At 42.5% G+C, this 25,343-nt stretch overlaps 1 protein-coding gene across 9 annotated transcripts in view; it reads right to left on the bottom strand.

The window, feature by feature from the left end:
• Positions 1-22,362, bottom strand: part of lrch3 (leucine-rich repeats and calponin homology (CH) domain containing 3) — a 124,716-nt gene extending 102,354 nt beyond the window's left edge. For 6 of the 9 annotated variants that reach the window (XM_055645436.1, XM_055645440.1, XM_055645437.1 and 3 more), the window contains exon 1: positions 22,065-22,361. In XM_055645436.1, the coding sequence (XP_055501411.1) occupies positions 22,065-22,347 (283 nt within the window). In that variant the 5' untranslated portion in view covers positions 22,348-22,361. Of the gene's footprint in view, positions 1-22,064 lie in introns of all 9 variants that reach the window. The other 3 variants (XM_055645438.1, XM_055645434.1, XM_055645435.1) reach the window with 1 other exon arrangement.
• Between the last annotated feature and the right edge of the window lie 2,981 nt (positions 22,363-25,343).

Below are 25,343 nucleotides of genomic sequence, written 5' to 3' on the forward strand. Positions count from 1 at the left end.
AATAGCATGTAAAAAGGAAATTATTATGATTTGTAAAGAAGAGTTTGAAGTAGATAGTGAATTAATGTGGAACCAAATTGAATTGAAAGGACAACACTCACTTCTTTCTTTATGTGCTGCAAAATGGCAATAAGCATTTCACTACACCTAGTGTGTATGTGACTAATAAAATACCTTTGATACTTTGATACTTTGATAATAGGTACTGCTTATAAGCCCAGACATGATGATAAACAGTTTGTAAGTGAACTTGAGAATTGATTTCATTTGAGAAAATATGCAATAGAGGCAAGGTATGCAATATAGTACTTTCAGGAGACTTTAATCAGCCTAATATTAATTGGGAAGACTCAATAGTGCAGGATCAACCTGCATCCAAGGATACAGCTGAACTACTACTGGGGGCTGTAATGGGTTTTGGACTGAACCAACGGGTTAATAAACCAACAAGAAGCGGTAACATTTTAGACTTGGTATTCACAAATAACACCAGTCTTGTTCAGGGTACTAAGGTGGAAGCAGGTGGAAGCCACCATGACATAGTTATTGTTGACCTGGATCTTGACAGCCAAGTGGAAACGACAACCTAGAAGGAAATACTACGTACGTAGGGCATACAATAATGCAAAGAAGACACAAGACAAAGAAGATTGGGATTCCTTTGTAAATTGCCAGAAGGAATTAAGGAAAGCTCTGAATAAAACCGAACAAGACTTTGTGTCAAACAACCTTACCACAGCAATGGAAAAAAACATCAAGCAATTTTGGTCTTACATGAAACGTTTGGGTAACGGAGAGAAGGGAATTGCAGACCTCATGGTGAACAACATAGTTGTAAGTGATGGGAAAGGGAAGGCCGAAGCACTTAATGCTCAATTCACCAGTGTATTTACGAGGGAAAACAAGTCATATATTCCATCGATGGGAACCAGTAACATACAGGATATCCCTGAACTAGTGATCCATGAGGCAGGAGTATTAACACAACTACAGAACCTGATGCCAAACAAAGCAGCGGGCCCAGATCAGTTGCCACCATGGTTTCTAAAGTTGTTCGCATCGAAAATAGCACCCATACTCACAGATTTATTCCAGTCCTCAATTGAATGTGGGTCACTACCACGACAGTGGAAGGAAGCAAACATCTGTTCAACATTAAGAAGGGCAATAAGGCTGCATCTGAGAATTACAGACCAGTTTCACTGACCAGTGTTACATGTAAGATCATGCAATACATCATACATTCTCACATCATGGACCATTTCGAAAAGAATGGGATACTGGTGGATTCACAACATGGCTTCAGAGCAAAAAGTTCAACGGAAACACAACTTATTATCACTATTGATGACATCACAAAGGCATTAGATAAGGATATCTATACATATGGCAATCCTAAACTTTTCGAAAGCGTTCGATAAAGTTCCTCATGAAAGGCTCCTAGGAAAACTGGATTACTATGGCATCAGAAATAGTCTACATAACTGGATTACGGACTTTCTCACAAATCGGACGCAGAGGGTGGCATGTGAAGGAAACTTTTCTTTAGAAGAACAAGTACTGTTAGGAGTTCCGCAAGGCACGGTCCTCGGATCACTGTTGTTCCTGACAAACATTAATGATCTACCTGAACACATAAATTGTAAAACAAGACTCTTCGCAGATGATTGTCTTGCATAAACACCTGTCACTGATGTAGAGGATATGAACTCCTTACAAGAAGACCTTAATTCTTTGGAATTATGGCAAAACACATGGAAGATGAGCTTCAACCCAACCAAATGCTCAATTATGGTAATTTCAAACAAGAAGAAACCACCTACTTGAGACTACATCTTCTGTGGACAAATACTTCATCGTACAAGTTCTCAACCACACCTTGGAGTTCATCTTGATAACAAGCTTTTGTGGAGGGAACACGTGGACAACACGGCCACTAAAGCCAACTAGACACTAGGATTTCTTAGATGAAACCGCTGGTTCTGCCCAATGGAAGTGAAAACCACAGCATATACAACATTGGTTAGACCCTTATTGGAATACGCTTCAAACTGGTCATATTCACAAGCTAGAAGGGATATAGAGGAAAGCAGCACGCTTTTGCATTGGGAACTACAATAGAGGTAGCAGTATCACCCAGATGCTGTCCGACCTGAAGTGGGAAATGCTGGTAATAAGAAGCGCAAGGAACAGACTAGCCATGTTGTACAAGATTCAAAAGGGGATCGTGGGCAAAACTGCAGATAGATACATAACATACTCAACAGAAAGAACAAGAAAGAGTAAAGATATGCAAATAGAAACCCCATTCGCCAGGACAGATATTTAAAAGACCTCATTCTTTGTAAGAACCTTAAGGTAATGGAATAAACTAGATAACTATAGTCAAATCACCTTCACTAGACAGTTTTAAGGAGGCACTAACAGCACGTTAGTATGCACAACACATCCAAGTTGGCGATATGCAGAGTACTGCCCTGCCGACTATAAATTCAGAAGGTTCATGTAGCTCAGTATAAGGACATATACCAATGTTTAACTTAAAACAAATGGTAAAAATTCAAATGGTCATGTGGTGAATCTTAACCACGATGGTATGCCCACACTAATTGAAGGGCATATTTGACTTTTACTTCAAGTTAAAGTCAGCGCTAAAGAAAATCTTAAATTCTTAACTTCCTTCCGCCTTAATGCAACCATACTAATGTTTGACAACATGATTCCCCAAATTGAAACAGTCGTATAATCCCACAATAGTAACACACCAAAAAGCTGTCATTTGTGAGTTGCATATAGATTTATTATCAATGACCTACATTGCTATTCATCCAAAAACAAATTTAAAATTGGTGCTAAAGAAAAGAGAATATAAAATTGCCTACCTCCTTTTATTATTTTTACATTACGATTTCTTGATTTCAAAGATCCTCTCATAAAAAGTTGATAGCACCTCTTTGCACTGTATCAATATTGCTAATAGTAGGCCTGCGGGACATGCCTAGCAAGTCCAATTGTACAATTTGCGAAAAACTGAACCAATATCGCAGATGCATGACTTGCAATGGAAAAAAGCTCAGAAAATGTGAAAAGATCCGAATAGTGAAAGGCTTGGATAGAGTAGATGTGAAGAGGATGTTTCCACTCGTGGGACAATCTAGGACCAGAGGTTATAGCCTCAGAATTAAAGGACGTTCCTTAAGTAGGAGCTGAGGAAGAATTTCTTTGGCCAGAGTGTGGTGAATTTGCAGAATTCTTTGTACAGAAGGCTGTGGAGGCCGTCAATTTATATTTTTAAGCCTCATGCTCTCATCTGGCCTTGTAATGCCAAAGAAGGCTAAAGAGATAGGGCTGAGTGAAGCTCCCACGTCGGGGCGGTCAAAGCTCCCACGTCAGGGCGGTCAAATCTCCAGCACCGGGGCGGTCAAAGCTCTTGCGGCTTGGAGCTCCTGAAGTCAGTCTCTAACCAGGGATTCCCAGCTCCACGATGTTAAAGTCCACAGGCTCCCGCAGCTGGAGAGCCCGAAGTCGGTCTCCAGCAGAGGTCACCAGCTCCTGGATGTTAGGCCGCAGTGCAGATGGAAATACGATACGGAAAAAATTAATCGCATCTCCGTCGAGGTAAGAGATTAAAAGTTGCCCCCAACCACCCCCGCACACATAAAACAAGTTAAAGAACACTAATACATTTAACATCTACTAAAAACAACAAAGAAGGAAAGGACGAGACAGACTGTAGGCAAGGTGGCCATTGCGGGCGCCACCCGGTGGTAAACCAAAGATATTCAATCGGTGATATTCAAAGAAAAGGGATAGTAAACAAAACATTGATAATGTCAGTCAGCATGAGTCAGTAGGGGAAGTTGTAGAAAACATAATTCATGATGAATTTGACAGCATTCATTTTTCGAATGCAATATTTCATTTAAGCATACAAGACACGACTTGACCACATATCGTAATGAAAATAACAGGGTAGAAACAATAGTTCTGAAAAGTTGAACTGCTGTACACAATAATTCACAAACACCATTTGGTTGATCATCAACATAAAAAAAGAAAATGAAGTTAATGTTTATAACACTGATCCTATAACCATATAAAAAACATCAGAAGTTTTAAAAACAGAAAGTATGCAAATTAAAAAAATTGCAGGGCAAGCATTAACATTAACATTATATTCCAAATCGGGCCTCATCAACATCTTGTCACAATGCAACCTGACATCTCAACTTCTTTACTCATACCCTGACTGATGAAGGGGCAGTGTACCAAAACACTTCTTGACCACCCAATCCACCTGTGATGTCACTTTCAGGGAACTATGTACCAATGTGCCAAAATCCATCTGCTCTACAACACTCCCCAGGACCCTGACATTCCTGAGAAGGTCCTGCCCTGGTACAACACCTCACACGTATTTGCATTAAACTCCATTTACCATTCCTCTGCCAACTTGCTCAGCTGATCAAGATCCTGCTATAATTTGATAACCATCTTCGCCATCTATGATACCATATTACTTAATTACACGAGTAAACATTCACGACTATTTACATAGGATTATTTTAGAATTAAAAGTATGCCTCAAATTATATTTTCTTGTATATTGCCCGCTATAAAAACATAGTTCTAATCCACACAGTAACAATCACCTTACCCAAGCAAATAAACTTGATGTATACCAATATCTATACCATGCTACAATACCTCTTCTATGTCAATTGCCATTCTCGTGTATGCCTAGCGAAGTCTAAGCATATGATCGAATAGTGCTAACTAAGAAAGAGTGCATTAAATGTGCTCCAATTTGATTTGATTCAAGTCTTTTCACAAGCCCAGAAAATAACAAGCACATACTTCACAAGATATTAAACCAATCCATGAACTTCCAAACATCTGTTATGAACTTCGCGTCATGCAAGTAATTCCTCTCGATAAATTTCTTCCTACTATTCCTGCAAGTGTCAACAGGCATTTTGCATTTTAACCATAGTTTACATTGCATCCGTAATGCTAAATATTATATCCAAGACTGTAGATGAGATCACAGTATAACTTGTGACTCCCTCACTGGGGACTTGAATAGATTCAATCCAGCTTGTGTCAATGACAGATCCTTGGCACATTTTTCCACTTTATTCCACGATTTAAGTAAATCTTAATAAATTCTTCCTTCATTTTAAGTGGAAGCATGAACAACTGAGATACTGTCCACTCTAGTATTAGCCATTAAAATCATTTATTTTCTTAATAGTTTGAGATTTAACAGAAATTCAGAGCTTAAGGAAAACCCGATTTTTAAAAGTAAAACTTGAATAATTTGATGTTACAGATAAAATGAAATTTGAATTGATGATTTAAATAAACAAACTGCAAGTCATTTTAAAATCTGTTAAATTGTATACCAATTTTTGATGAGAGGAAATCACCCCATTTAAATTAGAAGTAAGAATAGTAATGATCTCAAATGAAGGTTACAGTGCCCAACTGGTTCATCAAAAATTGATATCTGCAACAGAAGTATCAATTTCACATTTTCAACATTACTGCTTTCTTGCACAAATTCTATGGTTTTAATATTATTTTTGTGACACTGATCAGAATTCAATTGATATTTTAAATCTTTTGAGAATTCAGGAATTTGTTATTTGCATTTTAGCTCATAATGAAGCATTTATAAATATATTCTGACCCACAGCATTCGCATCATAAACATCTAAGGACGAGAAATTATGTGTCACACTTAATTATGCTGCCAGGCTGCTTGATTTAGTTTTGTGACCTGAAACTACAGGTTGAACATCAATTTTCCAGCAACTGATGGTCTGCCAACCCCTTATACTCTGGACAAAATTAACATAGCTCAGTTGAAATTCCCTGAATGGCCACAGGTGGCATTGCGAATGGCGAGTGCTCTTTCTGGTCATGTTCTTCTGTCATGAAAGAATCAATTATGCTCTCAAAGTTCTCTCCCAACTGTTTCACAAAGACAATACAGTAAACCCTTGTTTTAACGACCCCCTTTATAACAGATGTTGGATGCTCATACCGTCTCCCCAATCATTTAGAGCTACGGCTTCCGATCCCACTCCCGACTCACAAGGTGCACCGGCGAGCCGTTCCTCACCCACCGATAGGATGCAAAATGCTGGAGTAATTCAGTGAGTCAGGATCCCTGGAGAACACGGATAGGTGACATTGGGACCCCTCCTCAGACTGATTCAGTCAGCTGAGGTAATCCAGCATTTTGTTGTTTTACTTTGAAACTAGGCGCCGATACCATTGGTCTGCACCAGCGAACCCAATTTCACCGGTTCACACGACTGTTGTTGTAGATCAGGTTGTAGCCCCTGGGGGCGGCACTTTTTTCAGTGTGCCCCCACCAACAGAACACACTCAGTCACCATGGGGCACCCTTTCCTCTCACCTGCTGTTGCTTCCAAGGTGGAGTCTGGCGATCTCCTCCGAGAAGGAGGCAGTGGGAGGAGGCGATGCAAACAAAGCATTGTCCCCAGGGGCTATAAGTGAGCCACAACAGCCGGGCACCTGAACGTGCGGCTTAGTGGAGCTGCTGGTGGACACTGCGAGTGGGTTCAGAAGCCAGGATTCTAAATGGCCAGGGAGACAGTGGGAGCCGTGGATGGATCGGTGGGTCATTCCATTAAACATTTAGTCTACATTTTATATTTGTTTTATTTAAATTTCTGCCACTCCAAGGTGCTTTGCAGACAAGGGAGTGGTGTCATTAGTGGGCCAGGTGTATATTGTCAATTAATTATCATGTGACCTCTGTTGGTCCAGAAAAACAGATAATCCAGAAAGGCTCTGGAAAATCTGTTTTTGCAAATATTCTAATTCTAGCCTTACGATGGAAGCCTGGTCATTAATGAAGCAGCCCAGAGGATCTCAGAAAACATTCTCCATCAGATGAAATAATTGAACTAAAATAAATATAACCATGTTTCCACTCTTCTGAGGTATTTGTTTAATTGGTCTGTCATTTATTTGTTCCACATTATAAATTCTTCCATTTCTGGCTGTGAAGAACCTTAATCACTTTCACAGATCTTTGTCTTTTACATACTTGTAGAATCTTTTATAATTCACCTTTATGTTCACTGTGTTTACTTTCATACTCAACATTTTCTTCCTTAATCAAACTCCCAAAACAGCCTCCTTCAGTTGAGATAGCAGCTATAATAAAATACAATCATCTTTCTTTGAGATGATCAAGTCGTCAATAAGGGAGTCCAAGATATTTAATTGCACAATAATTATATCGTCATGTGGAAAGCGTCACCTTCTTGGGGAGGGGCAGGATTAGTCAGAAATGACAGGTAAACGTGAATATTAAAAGTTAAGACGGACAAACAGAACAGATTGGAAAAACATACTGTGTTAAAAATAATATTAATCATAGTGAGATCTCAAAATATAATGCTTGGTTTTATGAAATCTTTATGAAAGAGTGCGAAGAAGACAATTTGAAAAGTGATGCTGGCGAAGTCTACGCACAAACATACAGATACCAAGAAATCCCAGCCATTCAGTCCTGGGTCAAATACAACTCACATATTCACATAATGCCCATGGGAGAAAATAACATACTGTAGTTTAGACAAATGTGCAAGCCAGTGCTAGAACAGAGATGATGCAAGAATGGTTCGGCCCGAAAAGTTGCCAGTGCTAGAACAGAGATGATCACACCTATTTTGGATTGCACAGGTGCATATATCATATGTGTTGATGGTGGCTACTTCATGTGTGTTGACCCATGTGTTTATTAACTTATGGCAATTATATCCCACTCAGTCCAAAACAAGTACCTGCTATGCCAGTCCAAATAGGCATTTTCCATAGTTGCGTTCAAGAGGAAGGAAATTGTACCTTATTGCCTTCCATCACAGCGAGTAATGTGGGGAATCCACTGTGGTGGATGTTTATGTTAACTTTGATATAGTTTTGTGCCTTGCTTTTTTTAGTATGGCTGTATTTGAGTATGGCTCTAATTTGTATTTTGCTGTACCTTAATTGATACATGTGACAATAAACTGACCTTGAAACCTTGAACATGCAGGGATAAAGATTCTGGGTGCAATTAAACAGTCAACCACATTTATGGATCCGGAGTTGCATGCATGCCATATCAGGTGAGGATAGGTTTCATTTTCTAAAAGATATCAGTAAATCAGATGGGCTTTCAAAATAGCAATCTCTGGTTGCATGGCTGTTATTACCTTCACTAACCTTAAAATGTAAATACTTAATTGATGCTTAGACTTTGAACTTCCTAGATGTCATGGGATTCAAACATGTTTCTGTGTGTATATGTATGTGTATATATCTATATTACACAAAGTCTGATCTTGACCACTTCCCGTTGTTATGTATATTGATTTTAGAAAAATCACTGCCACTAATGGCAGTGATATTTGGCCGTCTTACTCAGAATCCCCCTCCGCTGCGCAGGACAAGAGGATTTTTCCAATCGATGAAAATTAAATGAGTTATTAGTGTTTAAAACGTGTTGAGATTCTCTCTCCTGAAGGCCACGTCCCTTCCCGAGAGACTATAAAACCCGGAAGTGTTGAGTGCCTCGGTCAGTCTCTGCAAGATGGGGGAGCGAGAGGGTCACGTCTCTCAGTCTGAGCTGTGAATAACACTACACATGTCTACTAAACTGAGTGGTTTTACTGACCTGTCAGTGCCCTTAATGTGGTTTGAAAATATAGTTTGGAAATGCTAAAGCTGTGTTGACTAATTAAAGTCCCCTTGACTAATTAAAGTTCCCTTGCCTAATTAAAGTTGCCTTGCCTTCTATATAATTAAAAGTCTAATCTTGACCACTTCCTGTTTGTGCTTTATATTGATTTTAGAAAAAACGCTACCATGTATGGCTGTGATTTTTGGGCCATCTTACTCAGAGTCCCCCTCCGTTCATCAGGTGCCGAGGATTTTTCCCATCGATGAAAAAAAAAAGATTTATTAGTGTTTAAAAAATGTTGAGATTCTCTCTCGTCAATCACGCCATGAAGGCCAAACTCCTTCTGGTGGGGGGGGATGGGGAGACACTATAAAACGCAGAAGTGTGGGCGTGGCTCAATCTCTGCAAGATGGAGGAGGGAGAGGTCACGACTTGCTGTCTTTAGTGGCCTTGCACCCCGCTTGAAATGGTATGAAACTGCACTTGAATTTGGTGGCCTTGCACCCTGCTTGAAATGGAATTTCAAGGTATAGCCATGAGTCAACTGCCAGCCCACCAGCCGTGAGTGAGTAAGTTGCCAGCACAACAGGCTTGAGTGACTGAGCCGCCAGTCCAATAAACCATTCGGCCCATAATGTCCATACTAGCCCTGGGGGAAAAAAGAATGTGTGTGTGTCTGTTAGAGAGAGTGTGAGTGTGTGACTTGACTACTAGTGTCTTGCTTGTTTACACATTTGCAGCTGAAAACTGAAGTCCAAAGAGCGGTTGTTGATACAAAAACATTACAAGGAAGGAAAGACAAATGGGATGCATAAAATAGGATGCATAAAATACTGAAATAGAAGCCAGAGTAATGACCGATAGGAACCTCTGAGGGAAGCCCTGAGGTAATCAACTCCTTTGTGGATACACATGCTTTCCTATTTCCTGACAACAACAAAAATGGAGAAGATACAAACCTGAACACCCGTTACTGCTGCACCATTCCAAAAAACAATTTTATAACTTTTGATTCATTGCAAACCTCAAATTGTTAACTACTGCCATCATACAAATTAATTAAAAATCTGTTGACATACTAAGAAGAGAATGTAAAACAAAAAGGCTTGGAGAAATTGGTTGACACATTACACTTTGGAAATAACAATCATTATATAATCATTTTTAAAGATTATGAAATTGCAGCCCACAGGCCCATTACAGTGCTTAGGTTGATTAAGAAGCATTAAATGATTCATTCCAATTTACTCCCAAAATTCACACTGGAAATAGAGGAAAAGTATTTTACAGGACTTTGGTTAAGCCACATTTGGAATATTGTGTGCCGTTCAGATCCAGGAAGGATGTGAGGCTTTGGAGATGGTGCAGTAGAGGTTTACCAGATGCCTGGATTAGCAATTATTAGCTTCAAGAGTTTGGACAAATGTAGATAGTTTGCTCTGGAGCACCAAAGCTGAAGAAAGACCTTATAGAAGCATTTAAAATTATGTAAGACAGACAGGGTAGACAGTCAGAACCATTTCCCCATGGTGGAAATGTCAATGACTAGAGGGCATAGTTTTAAGGTATAAGCTCAAAGGAAATGTTTGAGTTGGAATTTAGTTTCTGTTCACGTGTAATGAGGTAATGTGAAAATCTTTTGTTGCATGCTAGCCAGTCTGCAGAAAGACAATACATGATTACAAGCGAGCCATCTACAGTGTACAGATACATGATAATAGGAATAACATGAATAAGGTTAGTGGACGATAAAGTCCGGTAACGTCCAATCAAAGATAGTCTAAGAGTCGCCAATGAGGTAGATAGTAGTTCAGGACTGCTCTCTAGTTGTTGTCTAGAGTTGTGCAGCAGCAAATAAGAATTTAATTGTTCTATCTGGGACATATGACAATCAACACTCTTGACGCTCTTGAATCTAGATGTGCCAGGCTATTATTTTCTTTTACTCAGTGTGGTGGGTGCCTGGGATATGCTGCCAGGGCTGGAGGTGGAGGCAGATTCAATAGTGCCATTTAAGAGGATTTTTGATTGGTACATGGGGAATGGAGGGATATGGAACACGTGCAGGCACAGGAGATTCAATTAATTTGGCATAATTTTTGGCATGGATAGTGTGGCCCAAAGGGCCTGCTCCTGTGCTTTGTTGTATATTATAACGTCTCAATTTTCTCATGAAAGGGTATGTACAATCCTTTACACTCTAAAACAACTTGTTTTTAGATCAACTATGTTCACAACAATCCAAAGAATCACATTAAACCAATTAAAACACAGGAAATCAGTTTATATCTAAAATGACACCCTTTATTTCAAATATTTCACATTCAAACTAGGAGTAATTTTTTTAAAATAAAACTAGGTTATCAAATGCACCTTTATTCCTCAGCCAAGATTTAACTTAAGTGTCAAACAGTATTGGGTGACCAGCTCATCACAAGCAAAGAACAAGAACAGATTTCCATTAGGATGATGGCAATTTACCAACTCAAATCCAATCTATTGACTCCTTTGTTGCAAAGTAGCATGTCAAAACCATGGGCAGCAGGCTGGCACCCACAGATGTACCAGGATCCTGCCAGTACAGTCAACAAACTGCCTCATTACATCTAGAATAAGTGGGACCCGTTGGGTCCCTATCACACAGGAGACTTTGTCCCCCAATGCAATATTCCACCACTCACCCATAGCCCCCAACATCACAGGCTCAGCTCATTTCCTCTCATCCCTAGCACTCACTTCCCCTCTTCACGCTCCCTCTTCTTTCCCCTCTCCTCCTACCGTCCTCAATCCCTCCCTCACCTCTCCTTTTCCCTACCCTCAGTCACACCCTCCCTCCATAACTCTCCCTTCCCTACTCCCCTCCTCTCCCTCTGCCCTCCACTACTCTCTCTCCTGACCCCCCCAGGATCTCGTGGTTGCCGCTCCTCTCCCTTCTTGCATGCCCCGGAGGAGCATCAGCCGTCAGCGCCCTTAGAGCGAGGCCTCGGATACTTGGCTCGGCATGGAAGCACCAGCAGCAGCGGCGTGTCGGCGGGGGCGGTGTGTGGGGGTGGGGGGAGAACTCGGAGAAGACGGGGAAAGATCATGGGGAGAGCGGGATATCATGGGGGAGCCAGCGAGGGGGACCAGAGGGGAAGGGGCTGGAGCTGCAGGGCGTTGCGATGGTATTGCGTTTGGGACTCACAGCGGGCGCAGGACGCTCTCCTCTGCCGGGATCAGACTCTGCTTTCCGTTTCGCGACATCTCCGACTCCGCGCTGGACCACTTCCGGTCCCTCCGAAATTGTGGAGACTTCCGTCGGCCACCCGCAGAGTCCCTCACCACCAGTAAAGACGCAGGAAGGGGCGGGCCGTCCCAGGGAATGACAGAAGAGACCAATCTGCCCGGCGCTGACTGGCAGGCGTGGAGATCGATCTGTGCACGCGTGTTTTTTAAACGATTTTTAAACCTCGGTAACTTTTACAATATACTACCGATCGGAACAAAACTTGTTGTACTCGCAGCACAGGAGAACGGCGAGTAAGCTGATGAACAATTGTAGCGCTATCGCGTACCGTTTTTGCACAAATAGAAAAAGCTTGCAAACCGGAAGTGCACAAGATCAGAGTTTTAGTTAGTGTATAGATGGTCAAATGACAATAGGTCAGCTCAAAATCAAATTTAGCCCTTCCTTATTGGCTTATTTTCTTTTTAACAGAAAAAAAAATGAGAAGCATAACTTAGAACCTTAGAAACCGAACAACTTGAAAACAAAGACTCCAGGTTAAACTTAATATAAAGTGTTCACAAATCATAACTCACTGGAATGTGTTAAGATGTGAATATTATATTATGCACATCTATGAACATCTGCAATTTAGGAAGATTTTTTGAAGAATTATTACTTGCTTCAACAATTCATGCTCCCTCTTCCTCACCCCAACAACTCGCACCTCAATACTACATTAATTTTAATTTCTCAGGAACAATCTTGGCTATAAGAACAATAAATAATCTCAGAGAAAGATCAAAACAGTGCCCATGGGATATAGAAATGAAGCAGAACTACTTAGGCTTAATACATCTCAAATATTAACAGAATTTAAACACATTTCCAAAGGTATGTCAAGTTTACTGGTAAATACATAAAATAATTTTACAAATATCTAACAACTGATTTCCTAAGCTTACTTTCAAGAGCCCAACCAAATGGCATCAGATATTGAATTTTGCCTAATGTAATGAAAAGGAACCACAGATGCTGGTTTATACCAAAGATAAACAGAAAATGCTGGAGTAACTCAGCGGGTCAGGCAGCATCTCTGGAGAAAATGGACAGGCGACGTTTCGGGTCGGGACGCTTCTTCAGACTGATTGTAGTGGGGGAGAACTGAAAGCGAGAAAAAAAGGACAAACCAGGGCTGACAACAGATGACCTCTGGCAATGTGTTTTTGTGATAGGCCGATTGTTGGCGAGAAATGTTGAGAGCCCGGATACTTCGATGCAAACTGTGAAACTGGTTAATGGAATATAAGTGGAGGAAAGGGGAGGGGGAGGGGTGGAATGGGGAGAAAAGGGGGGGGGGGGGGGGGGGGGAGATGTTTGTGGAAGTTACCCATTATTGGATAACGAGTGAAATACGAGGTGTAGTTAATCCAATTTGCATCTTGCCTCACTCTGGCAATTTCGGATCCCCAGGATAGAAATGTCAATATGGAAAAGGGAGTTAGAGCAGTTAGCAACTGGGAGATCCAGTAGGCCTCGGCAGACCGAGCGCAAGTATTCAGTGTAACGGTTGCAGAACCTACACTTTCTCTCACCAATGTACAGGAGCCCACATCAGGAACCCTGGATGCAATAGATGAGATTAGAGGACGTGCATGTGAACTTCTGTCTCACCTGGAAGGACTGTTGGGGTCCCTGAATCGAGTCAAGGTAGGAGGTACAAGGATAAGTGTTACGTTCCTGCAGTTGCAGGGGAAAGTACATGTGGAGGGAGTAAAGGGATGAGTGAACCAAGGAGTTTTAAAGGGTCATCAACACCGCACAAAAAATCACTGGCTGCCCACTGCCCTCCCTGAAGGACATCTTCAGCTCTCGCTGCCTTGGCAGGGCAGCCAACATCCTGAAGGACCCTTCCCACCCTGGACACAACCTGTTCCACCTGCTGCCCTCTGGCAGACGGTACAGGTCTTTCAAAACTCGCACAAACAGACTCAGAGACAGCTTCTACCCCATAGCCATACGTGAACTTAACAATGGATATTTTTTTATATGTATATATTGTTACCTTTCTTATATATTTAAAATTGCTCTTGTGAATCGCACTGTGGGATTGACTTTTAAATTTTGTTGTACCACGTGCAATGACAATAAAGAGATTCATTCATTCATTCAGAGGGAGCCGTCTCTGTGGAAGGCGCCAAGAGATTGAGATGGGAAGATGTGATTATTGGAGGGGTCGGGGTGGCATAGTGGTGCAGCAGTAGAGATGCTGCCTTACAGCGCCAGAGACCCGGGCTTGATACTGAATACGGGTGCTGTCTGTACAGTTTGTACATTCTCCCTGTGATCGCGTGGGTTTTCTACTGTTCCTCCAGTTTCTTCCCGCATTCCAAAGACATGCAGGTTTGTAGGCTCCTATAAAATTGTCCCTAGGGGGTAAGATAGCACTAGTGCACTGGTGATCGCTGGTTGACGCAGACTCAGTGGGCTGAAACGTGATGTCGTAGTCTGTTTCTACAACATCACGTTGGAAATTAAGGAAATGTCGAAGGATGCAGAAGCTGGTGGAGTGAAAGGTGATGACCTAGGGAAACCTGTCCTTGTTGCGCCTGGGGAGAGAGTGGCAAGGGCAGATCTCTGGGACACTAAAGAGATGTGAGTGAGGCATCCATCAATGACAGCCGGGAATTAACCACATTCAATAAAGAATGAGGACATCTGGGATGTCCCCAAATGGCAACCCTCATCTTGGAAGCAGATGGGTGGAGATGGAGGAATTGAGAGTAAGGTATATATTGAATTAATCATGCTGAATTAAATTCAGGAAGACACACAAGGTTACATGTCCCAAATTCACAATATCCATCTATGAACCAGCTCAAATTGGTTATGGTTAATCAAAAAGAAAGATATTAATGAGAGCAGTTACCCAGTTATTAAATCATCCAGAAGGTCAATGGGAATAGTTATGCTTGAGAAATAAATAAATTCATCATATTATAAAGTTAAAGATAATTAGTCTAAATAATGTCATAGGGGATATTTTAACCAAAAATGAGAAACAAAAGCAGAAGTATCTAAAATGTTTTATCTGAAATTTTAGGCATTTAATGTCACAACCGTGAAACTGACATTCGAGTAACTTTGTCAATGATTATGCCAGTTTCACAGCACCAGGTGAAAACCTAAGGCAACTGGCTTCGGAATTTCCTGGCGTGCTGCAGAGTTACCCAAATAGGAGGCCTGGTTCGCCCGCCTTGCAACCGGGAAACCTGCCGGGAGAGAGAAGATTGGAGAGCCCAGCTCTTGCGAGCCACTCTACACCGGGAATCAGAGAGGAGGATGCAGTCAGCGACGGCGGCAGACGCTGGACAAAAAAGCTGGTAAGAAGAATCGGGAGTCGGAAGTGGGAGGCACCCTCCCCAGGATGGCCACAGGACAGCCAGAACGGAGCTGAGAGCTGCAACGGACCTCTGTGGCCAGCTGCATCTGGAACTTTAAAATGGCACCATCTTGCATAGAGAATCAGAGGGCTGTTCTGTATATTCTGCACTAACTGGGTGATTGTGCTTATATATGGTAATAGTCTTGCTGATTGGTATGCATACAAAAATTCACTGTACGTTGGTGTACGTGACAATAAAAAAAAACCCATCAACCATTGAGATGTCAAGGACCCACAAGAAAATTGCTAAGACCAGAAAAATAACGAAGCATAGCTGAAAAGGTCACATGGTAGACACCTGCTGAGAACATAGCTGAAGGTGGGGTGACCTTGAGGAAACAATGCAAACAAGATGGGGTAGACATAAGGAATGGCAGATCATGATTTACAAAGAAAAGACCAAGGCGCTGGAGTGCAGCAGCATCTCAGGAAGACATGGATAAGTGATCATTTTGGTTTGGGACCGTTCTTCAGACTGATGTGTGGGGGGGGGGGGGGGGGGGGGCTGGAAGAGGTTGGGGCTGAACAAAGCCTGGCAAGTGATAAGGTCATTCGTGACAGGAGCAGAATTAGGTCATTCCACCCATCAAGACTACTCTATTGAGGAAATATATAATAAAATTGTTCAAATGATAAGTTCTTAAGGAACGTGTTAAGTTGCAAGAGAAGGGTTTGGAGTTGGGGCTTTCAGAAATACATGCCTCTACAAAGAAATAAAGAACAAAGAACACACACAGGAGAACAGATGGCATATCATAAACATGGAAAGGGTGATCTGGATAGGCATATCTTTCTTTATTGCTTTGGAGCAATAATCATGCTGTGAGAAGGTGTAGTTGGTTTAGGTTGGTGTTTATAATAGAGGTTGTTAATGGGATCTTTCTCCATGACATGGGCACCATCCTTCTTCCTTTGTGACACATCTCAGAGTTTGACTGTGTCATCTAAGGCAATTTATGGTTGCCTATGTTGGATTGTAGGCACCAAGGGTAGATACTAGTTTGTGAGATGGTTTGTGCTGTTTAGATGTGTTTATGTTGGGATAAAAGATAAGGCATAGATGATGGTTGTGTGACCTTTGCAAAAGGATTTCTTATGGTTACCAGAAACTGAGAAAGTAACTCTGTTTTGATACTCTTTCATTTGTTGTGCAGAATGCTTTTAGTGGTGAAGAAGCGTTACATTCCTTTTCTCCAGAGATAGTAGGGGGAGGTTGTAATACAAAATGAAATTAGACCCGAGCTTGGGAAGAAGCAATCAAGTGACAATTAATGGCCTTTATGTGTCTGTAGTTGGGAATTGTGTGATTAGAACTTTGTCTTTACCACTTTGTAAGAATGGGGTAAAACTCATCTTTAATCTTTATAATCCATAAGTAACTGTATTTTAACTAAGTGGTTGTAAGGAAATTAATTGTGAAGTGTATTGTGTTTAATTACGATTGTAAGTATTGGACTTTGTTTAAATCGGAAGTTTTAGAAATAACTTTCTTTTCCAAAAGTGAAATATGTTTTGTATGTATGTGTTGTGTGATTGCTATATTATGTGTATATTCTGAAAAGTATTCTGTGAGAATTAGTTTTATATCTGTGGTTTTACTACAAACATAAATAAAATGATTTTGAGTAAAGAGGTTGAAGAAACCACAGAGGGGATGAAGGTTGTAAAGGGGCTGGAAAAGGGAAAATCATGTGACTATACGTGTTGTCAATCAATGGAAAGGATTTAGTTGATTGGTTAATACAAATAAGTTAAATGTATGGTAAACCATAATGATTGGTTAATAGTTTGCCACTCCTTTTGTACTATCCTTGTCTTTTACCTATATAATGTGTTACATTCATGCCAAAGTCAGTAGTTCTTTCAACCTGCCCCAGAGTTTCTAACTCTGTGTTGGAAGGTTTAAAGAATTATTCAGCGCTGTCAGAATAAAGAATTGATTTTAGCAGCAATGGTTTGAATCAAGTTTTCTTGAATTAGACTGGCAAAAAGAATTCATTTTAACACTATCTATCTCCCTCTCTGAACCCCATGTTCCTGCCTTCTCCCCATAACCCCTGACACCCAAACTAATCAAGAATCTAACTATCTCGACATAGTTAAAAATATCCATTGACAGCCTCCACAGCCTTCCGCGGCAAAAAATTTGCACAGATTCACTACCTTCTGACTAAAGAGATTCCATCTAATTTCCTTCCTAAAGGAACGTATTTTAATTCTGAGGCTATGACCTCTGTGTCGAGACTCTCACATTGGTGGAAACAGCCTCTCTACATCCGCTCTATCCAAGCCTTTCATTAGTAAGTTTCAATGAGGTCCCCCCCTCGTCTTTCTAAACTCTAGCGAGTATAGGCCCAGTGCCGTCAAACAATCATCATTTGTTAACCTGAGATCATTCTTGTAAACCTCCTCTGGACACTCTCCAGAGCCTGCACACCCTTCCTCAGATATGGTGCCCAAAATTGCTCACAATATTTCAAATGTGGCCTGACCAGCACCTTATAGAGCCTCAGCATTACATCCCTGTTTTTGTATTCTAGCCCTCTTGAAAAATAAATGTCAACATTGAGTTTGCTTTCTTTACTACCGATTTGACTTGCAAATTAACTTTTTGGGAATCCTGCACTAGTACTCCCAAGTCCCTTTGCACCTCCGATTTCTGGTTTCCATCCCCATTTAGACAATAGTCCAGATAAGGAATATTGGAATTACCATTTTGTAAATATGAAAAGGCAACATTATAATTAATATAATTTAGCCTGATAAGGAAAGATGTTTTTTTTTTAATTTCAGTCCTTGGATGAATGACAAATTGAAATGATTGACATCAGAATTGTGAAAGCCTTGGGTCAGAGTGAAACAAAGCAGGGCTCGAAATTAACGGTTGCCCGGGTGCCAATGGCCACCCATAGTCCCGCCAGGCAACCTAAAAGCCGTGTAATTTTGCCCGGCTTGGCAAGCACCTGGGACACCAGCCATTCAACTCTGAGCGGGCCCCCCTCTTTATCTCTCTCTCTGTCACTCTCCGTCACCGCCCGCCATCCGTGTCCGGGCCGCTGGGTCTCCACTCTCTGGTCGCTCCTCATCCACCGGCACGGCTGGCCGCCTTGCACATGCGCACTGCCACGGCCTGCCCGTTCTCCCCCTGCACATGTGCACAACCACTGCCAGCACTTCATTGGCCCTGCACATGCGCACTGCCCCGGCAACTGGTCGGTGCCGGGCACTTTGTCCCTCCCTTTGCATTGTGGGAGATCTGGTCGCCATTGCTGTCCAGTCGCCATCTTGCCGCGACCGCTGAAAACCAACGCAGAATCACTCCCTGGAGCTGAAGTAACTCCCTGGAGTAACTCTTGCTTTGTGGTTTCCTGGTCCCCCAAAAATATTCCAAATGGAATTTAAACTCCGAACAATAACAGCCTATTGCACTTTATCTGTTTATTTATTATGTATGTATATGGTCTATGGTATATAGACATACTGAACTTTTATCTCCCGTTCTGCGCATGGGGCTGTGTACTAAGCCCCATGCTCTACTCCCTCTTCACTTACGACTGTGTTCCTGAATTCGACACCAACACCATCATGAAGTTTGCAGATGACACAACAGTGATTGGGCTGATCACCAACGATGATGAAACAAAATACAGAGCGGAGGTGCAGAGCCTGGCGGACTGGTGCGCACGTAACAACTTGGCACGTAACAACTTGTCACTAAACACCTCCAAGACCAAGGAGCTGATTATTGACTTCAGGAGGTCCCATAATGGAGAATACGCCCCAATCTCCATTTCAGAGGACCTCACATGGTCCACCAACACCGCTGCACTGGTCAAGAAGGCACAGCAAGGACTGTTCTTCCTGAGGACATTAAAAAAGACTGGTCTGCCCCAACAGCTGCTGACAACGTTCTACCGCTGCACCACAGAGAGCATATTAACGTATGGCATCTCTGTGTGGTATCTCAGCTGCACGGAGGTGGAGAGGAGAGGAGAGCTCTTCGGCGCGTTGTCCACAGAGCGCAGAGGATTATTGGGACACAGCTACCAGCCTTGGAGGGCATCTACCACACACGGTGCCTCAGGAAGGCCGTCAGCATCCATAAAGACTCCTCACACCCTTGTAACGGACTTTTCAAACTACTTCCCTCCGGCGGACGTTACAAGGCCTTCTACGCCCAAACCTCCAGACTCAGAAACAGCTTTATTCCCAGAGCTATAGCGGCTCTGAACCGGCCCTGCTGAGTGCCCCCTACCCCCCCCTGGACTATCTCCCTTGGATGGTCACGTCACACAGCTTATTTATTTATTTTACTTTTCTTTTACATCGGTTGGAAGCTGCATACTAAATCTCATTGCACTCATGTGCAATGACAATAAAAGATATTATTATAATTATTATGTTTACATATTTTGTTGTGCTGCAGCAAGCAGATACTATTCCATGCTTTAATTGTGCGGGGGAACTCCATGGAGCAGCCAGCATCTCTGGATAGAAGAAATTGGGTGACATTTCGGGTAGAGACCCTTCTTTAGACTCCCTCCGGTTTTAGTGTTTTTAGTTTAATTTAAAGATACAACGTGAAAACAGGCCCTTCGGCCCACCGAGTCCACGCCGACCACCAATCACCCATACACTAGCTCTATCCCATATTAGCGACGCGTCAAGTCAAGAGTGTTTTATTCTCTCACGTCTCAGTTAGAGCAATTAAATCCTTACTTCCAGCAGCACAACAGAATATGTAAACATAGTAAATAATGTTATAAATGAGAAAACAAAAGTGTATATTTATATATGAAAATATATTTATATAAATGTGTGTGTGTGTAAAAAATGTATATATGCACACACACACACACAATTTCCCTCCTGGGATTAATAAAGTTTTATCGTATAGTATCGTGTGTGTAGGAAGGAACTGCAGATGCTGGTTTAAACTGAAGATAGACACCAAAAGCTGGAGTCACTCAACAGGTCAGACAGAATCTCTGGACAAAAGGAAAATATTACGCTTTGAATTTGGTCTGAAAAAGGGTCCTGCACACCTTTGTAATATGGAAGGAAACAAGAGCACCTGGAGAAAACCCATGCGATCAAAGAGAAAAAGAGCAAACTCCATACAGACAGCACCCATTTTCAGGATCAATTCTGGGTCTCTGGCACTTTTAGGCAGCAACTTTATGGCCGATGTACTGCCCCATAGTCTTGAACTGAATTAAAACATTAAGTAGCTGTAAAGGGGGGACATAGTGTCACTTAGAGATTTAAGACTGAAAATTGATAGTTTATTTTTTTTTAGTTATCGACGTATAATTTTTTGTGTGTTGGAAAAAATATAGTGGCACAGCTGGTAGACTTGTTGCCTCACACGCCAGAGATCTGTGTTTGATTCTGTCCTCGGGCACTGTCTGTGTTGAATTTGCACATTCTCCCAGCAAGCGTGTGGGTTTCCTCCAACATCCCAAAGACGCATTGGCTTTGTAGCTTAACTTGTCTCTGTAATATTGCCCCTAATGATAGATATAGATATAGATATAGATATGCCATTTATTGTCACTATACATGTACAGTGAAACTGAAAGCTGCTCGTACTCAGTGCATACATACAATTTAGCACAACAAACAAGAAACAGAAAAAAAACAGAAGGGAGAGTGGGGGGGGGGGACATATATACATATATCATATATACATATATACAGATGGAAGTCCGTGTTGGGCGGTGTAGTCAGTGCATGTGTGAATTTGAATTTATGGTAGATATAATTCTCGGAAAGCAACTATTCCTGAGTCTGTTTGTCCTGGATTTGATGCACCTAGGGAATAGGGTGTAGGGAGCGGGTGAGGAAAGCGGGATAACAGAACTTGTGTGACTGGGTGGAGAAATTTAGAAGTAGGGAAGTTTTAGTACAATTGTACAGGGTGCTGATGAAGCCAAACCTTAGCATAATTTGAGTTCCCTTATTTAGAAAAAGATAGAATGAGATTGGAAGCAGTCCAAAAGTGAACCAATGAGCTAATTTCTGAACTGAATAGGTTGGCCTGTCATGAAAAGCTAAAGTAATCACATCTATAGTTTTGGAGTTTGAAATAAAGAAGTGTGACCTTATTGAAATATTTAAATGGAGGTGGGAGGTGTTGATGGAATAAATGTCCCTTCCACTAGTGGGAGAATCTAGATCGAAATTTACAAGTTTAAAGTGTCGTCATTTAAACTAGGGTGTGCAGAAACTTGTCACCGAGACTCATAAATCTCACGGAGGGTTAATCGTTGGGTACTTCCGATGGGCTATATCTAGAATTCCCTGAAAGGTTAACTTTTCCCCTTCTCCGTGGATACTAAGTGACCTTATTTCTTCTCTCTTCCAGAGATGCTGAATGTCCTGAATGCTGAGTTACTCCAGCAATTTGTGTCTATCTTCGGTTTAAGCCAGCATCCTTCATAAAAACACCAAAACAAGGCGACCTGTTGAGTAGTTCCAATATTCTCTGTTTTGGTGTTAAATTTCAGATTTCCACCACTTGTAACCTTTGTCAATGAATCTAATTTTACCCCTGGCCAACCTGCCTGAAGTCGACCCTCGAGTTCCCTCCTGTCCCCGGGCCCACCGCCGCGTGTTTACATGGCGTGAACCGTCGCGGACGCGCGCTGTCTCGGTGCCGCGTGAGCGCGCGCTGTCTCGGTGCCGGTGCCGGTGCCGGTGGCGCTCACCCGCCTGCGTGGTGTCCGTCAGGTCCTGGTTCACCGCGCTCCTCGGCAACTCCTTCAGCTTCCTCCCGCTCAGGTTCAACACTCCGGTCGCGGCAGCTTCCTCCAAGGCCCTCTCCAAACTCCTGTTCCAAGGGACGTGGCCCGACGCGGGGCCGTTGTGATTGTGGCCGTTACCCCCTCCGCCATCAAATCCGTTTAATCTGCTGCCGCCCACGACGCCGAGCTGACAGTCGGACATCAACATCGCCGCCGCCATTACACACCGAGCGCAGCTGCTGCGCATGGGCCAACACCAAGCCGGCTGCGCATGTGTGAGGCGTCAGGTGGGGGCGGGGGAGAAGAGGGTGGAATGTGGACAACACGTGATGGACACCAAATGCTGGAGTAACTCAAGATTTCACGGTCACTTTATTACAGAAATTCGAATTACCATACAGCCATACTAAAAAAAAAGCAACAAGACACACATCAACGTAAAAGTTAACATTAACATCCACCACAGTGGAATCCCCACGTTCCTCACTGTGATGGAAGGCAATAAAGTCCAATCTTCCTCTTATTCTCCCGCGGTCGGGGCAATCGAAGCCCCCACGTCGGGTGTTCGAAGCTCCCGCATCAGGACGATCGAAGCTCTCGCATCGGGACGATGGAAGCCCCCACGTCGGGGCGGTCGAAGCTCCTGTGGCTTGGAATTCCCAAAGTCGGTCTCTAACCCGAGACTGCGAGCTTCGCAATGTTAAAGTCTGCCATCTCCCGCTGTTGGAGCCACAAAGTCGATCCCCGACAGGGGTGGTAAGTCCCGCAGGCTTCCGCGGTGGAGCTCTTGAAGTCGGCCTCCAGCAAAGGCCGCCAACTCCTCGGTGTTAGGCCACAGTGCGGAAGGAGTTACAATACGGAAAGAAATTGCATCTCCGTCGAGGTAAGATATTAGAAAAAGTTTCCCCCACATTCACTGTTCCAGGCGCATACTGGCCCTTTCCCCGAACTTTAACTCTGCCACATTGACGACTGCAACGCTGCTACCTCCTGCACCCATGCAGAACTCACAGACTTCATTAACTTTACTACTAATTTCCATCCTGCATTCAAATTCACTTGGACCATCTCCGACGTCTCCCTGCCGTTTCTTGATCGCACCATCTCCATCTCAGGAGACAAACTATCAACTGGCATCTATTATAAACTGAAGATTGACGTAAAAAACTGGAGTAACTCAGCGGGCCAGGCAGCATCTCTGGAGAGAAGGAATGGGTGGCATTTCGAGTCGAGACCCTTCTTCAGACTGGTTAGGTATAAGGGAAATGAGATATAGACGATGATGTAGAGAGATAAAGAACAATGAATGAAAGATATGCAAAAAAGTAACAATGATAAAGGAAACAGGCCTTTGTTAGCTGTTTGTTGGGTTAAAGCGAGAAGCTGGTGCAACTTGGGTGGAGGAGGGATGGAAGGAGAGGGAATGGCAGGGTTACTTGAAGTTAGAGCAATCAATATTCATATCCCTGGGTTGTAAGCTGCCCAAGCAAAATATGAGATGCTGTTCTTCCAATTTGCGTTTAACATCACTCTGACAATGGAGGAGACCCTAGGACAGAAAGGTCAATGTGGGAATGGGATGGGGAAATTAAAGTGTTTAGCAACCGGGAGATCAGGTAGGTTCGTGTCGGGAGTCTTCTCCAGATATCAAAAGAGTTCAGCATAGGAACAGGCCCTTTGGCGCACTGAAGGGTCTGCTTTTAATAGGAATCTGAGGGGTAATTTTTACACACAAAGGGTGGTGGGTGTATGGAACAAGCTGCCAGAGGTGGTTGAAGCTGGGACTATCCCAACATTCAAGAAACAGTTCGACAGGTGCATGGATAGAACAGGTTAGGAGGTTTAAGGACCAAACGCAGGTAGGTGGGACTAGTGTAGCTGGGACATGTTGGCCAGTGTGGGCAAGTTGGGCTGAAGGGCCTGTTTCCACTCTGTATCATTCTATGACTAAGGGATGAAGCAGACGAGGAAACCAGCCATGTCTGTGCTGAATATAACATGAAGTTAAACGAATTACTCAGCCTGCATATGATCCATATCCCTACATAATCATTCGCCTATCCTCTTAAATGCCACTATCCTAACAGCCTCCACTACCACCTCTAGGAGCACATTCCAGGCACCCACCACCCTCTGTAAAAGGTTTGCCCCATGTCACCTAAAAGCTATGTCTTGTAGTCTTTGATATTTCCACCAAGGGAAAAAACGTTTAATTGTTTACCCTACTTATGCCTCTATTAATTTTATATTCTTCATTCAGGTGTCCCGTCAATCATTGACGTTCGAGGGAATATAATCCATGTCGAAGATCAAACCTGGGTCTTTGGCATTGTAAGGCAGCAACTCTACAGTTGTGCCACCCAAATAATTACCAACAATCTGTTGTGGACCAAGCACATTGAAGCAACAGCCAAGAAGGTACACCAATGCCTCTACTTCGTCAGGAGTCTCGGGAAATTCAGCATGTCTTCAATGACTCTTACAAACTTCGATTGTCGCACCATAGAAACCGTGCTGTCAGGTTGCATTACAGATTGGTTTGGGAACAGTTCTGGTGTAGATTGCAAGAAATTGCAGATTTGTGGATACAGCCCAGTCCATCACAAAGACCTGACTCCTCACTATTAACTCAATCTACGCTTCACGCTGCCTCAGAAAATACTTGCCCCACCCTGGGCATTCCTTCTCCCCCCCAAACAAACAATTTCACTGTATTGTGCAGACGTGACAAAAAAGAATAATTGAACAGTTGAAATAGCATGGGTTAACAGCGCAAATAGGTGAAAGTTAATACAATGTGGTTGTTGTTCTGGAGAAGGCTGCAGTGTGATCAAAACTGGAAGGTAAATATTCAAAAGGATATTCAATATTTAGGGGTAATAGACAAAAGGATAAAGAAGGAGGGGTAGCATCTTTAGTGAAGAATGTGTAATAATGAAAAGAGATATTAGAACAGAAAATGAAAATTTGGAAAAGCGAGGAAAGGCCCAGGCATTGGGATGTATTGATGGGATTGGTCTGTAGACTTTCCAACAGAATTGGTAATGTAGGGAATTGCCTCACATAGGAATTGAAGGACGCAAGAAACAAAGGTACCAAAGTAATCATATTAAATCAGTGGGGGAAGAACCCCTCGATGACCTTTTGGATTAATATGCTGAGCGACCAACTGGATAACCAGCTTTCTAAAACTGGATAGTGCACAATCAGAAAGGGTTAATTAATATTCTTATTGTGGGTTCC

Source organism: Leucoraja erinacea, chromosome 14 (assembly GCF_028641065.1).
Source record: "Leucoraja erinacea ecotype New England chromosome 14, Leri_hhj_1, whole genome shotgun sequence".
Classification (NCBI taxonomy): Eukaryota; Metazoa; Chordata; class Chondrichthyes; order Rajiformes; family Rajidae; genus Leucoraja; species Leucoraja erinaceus.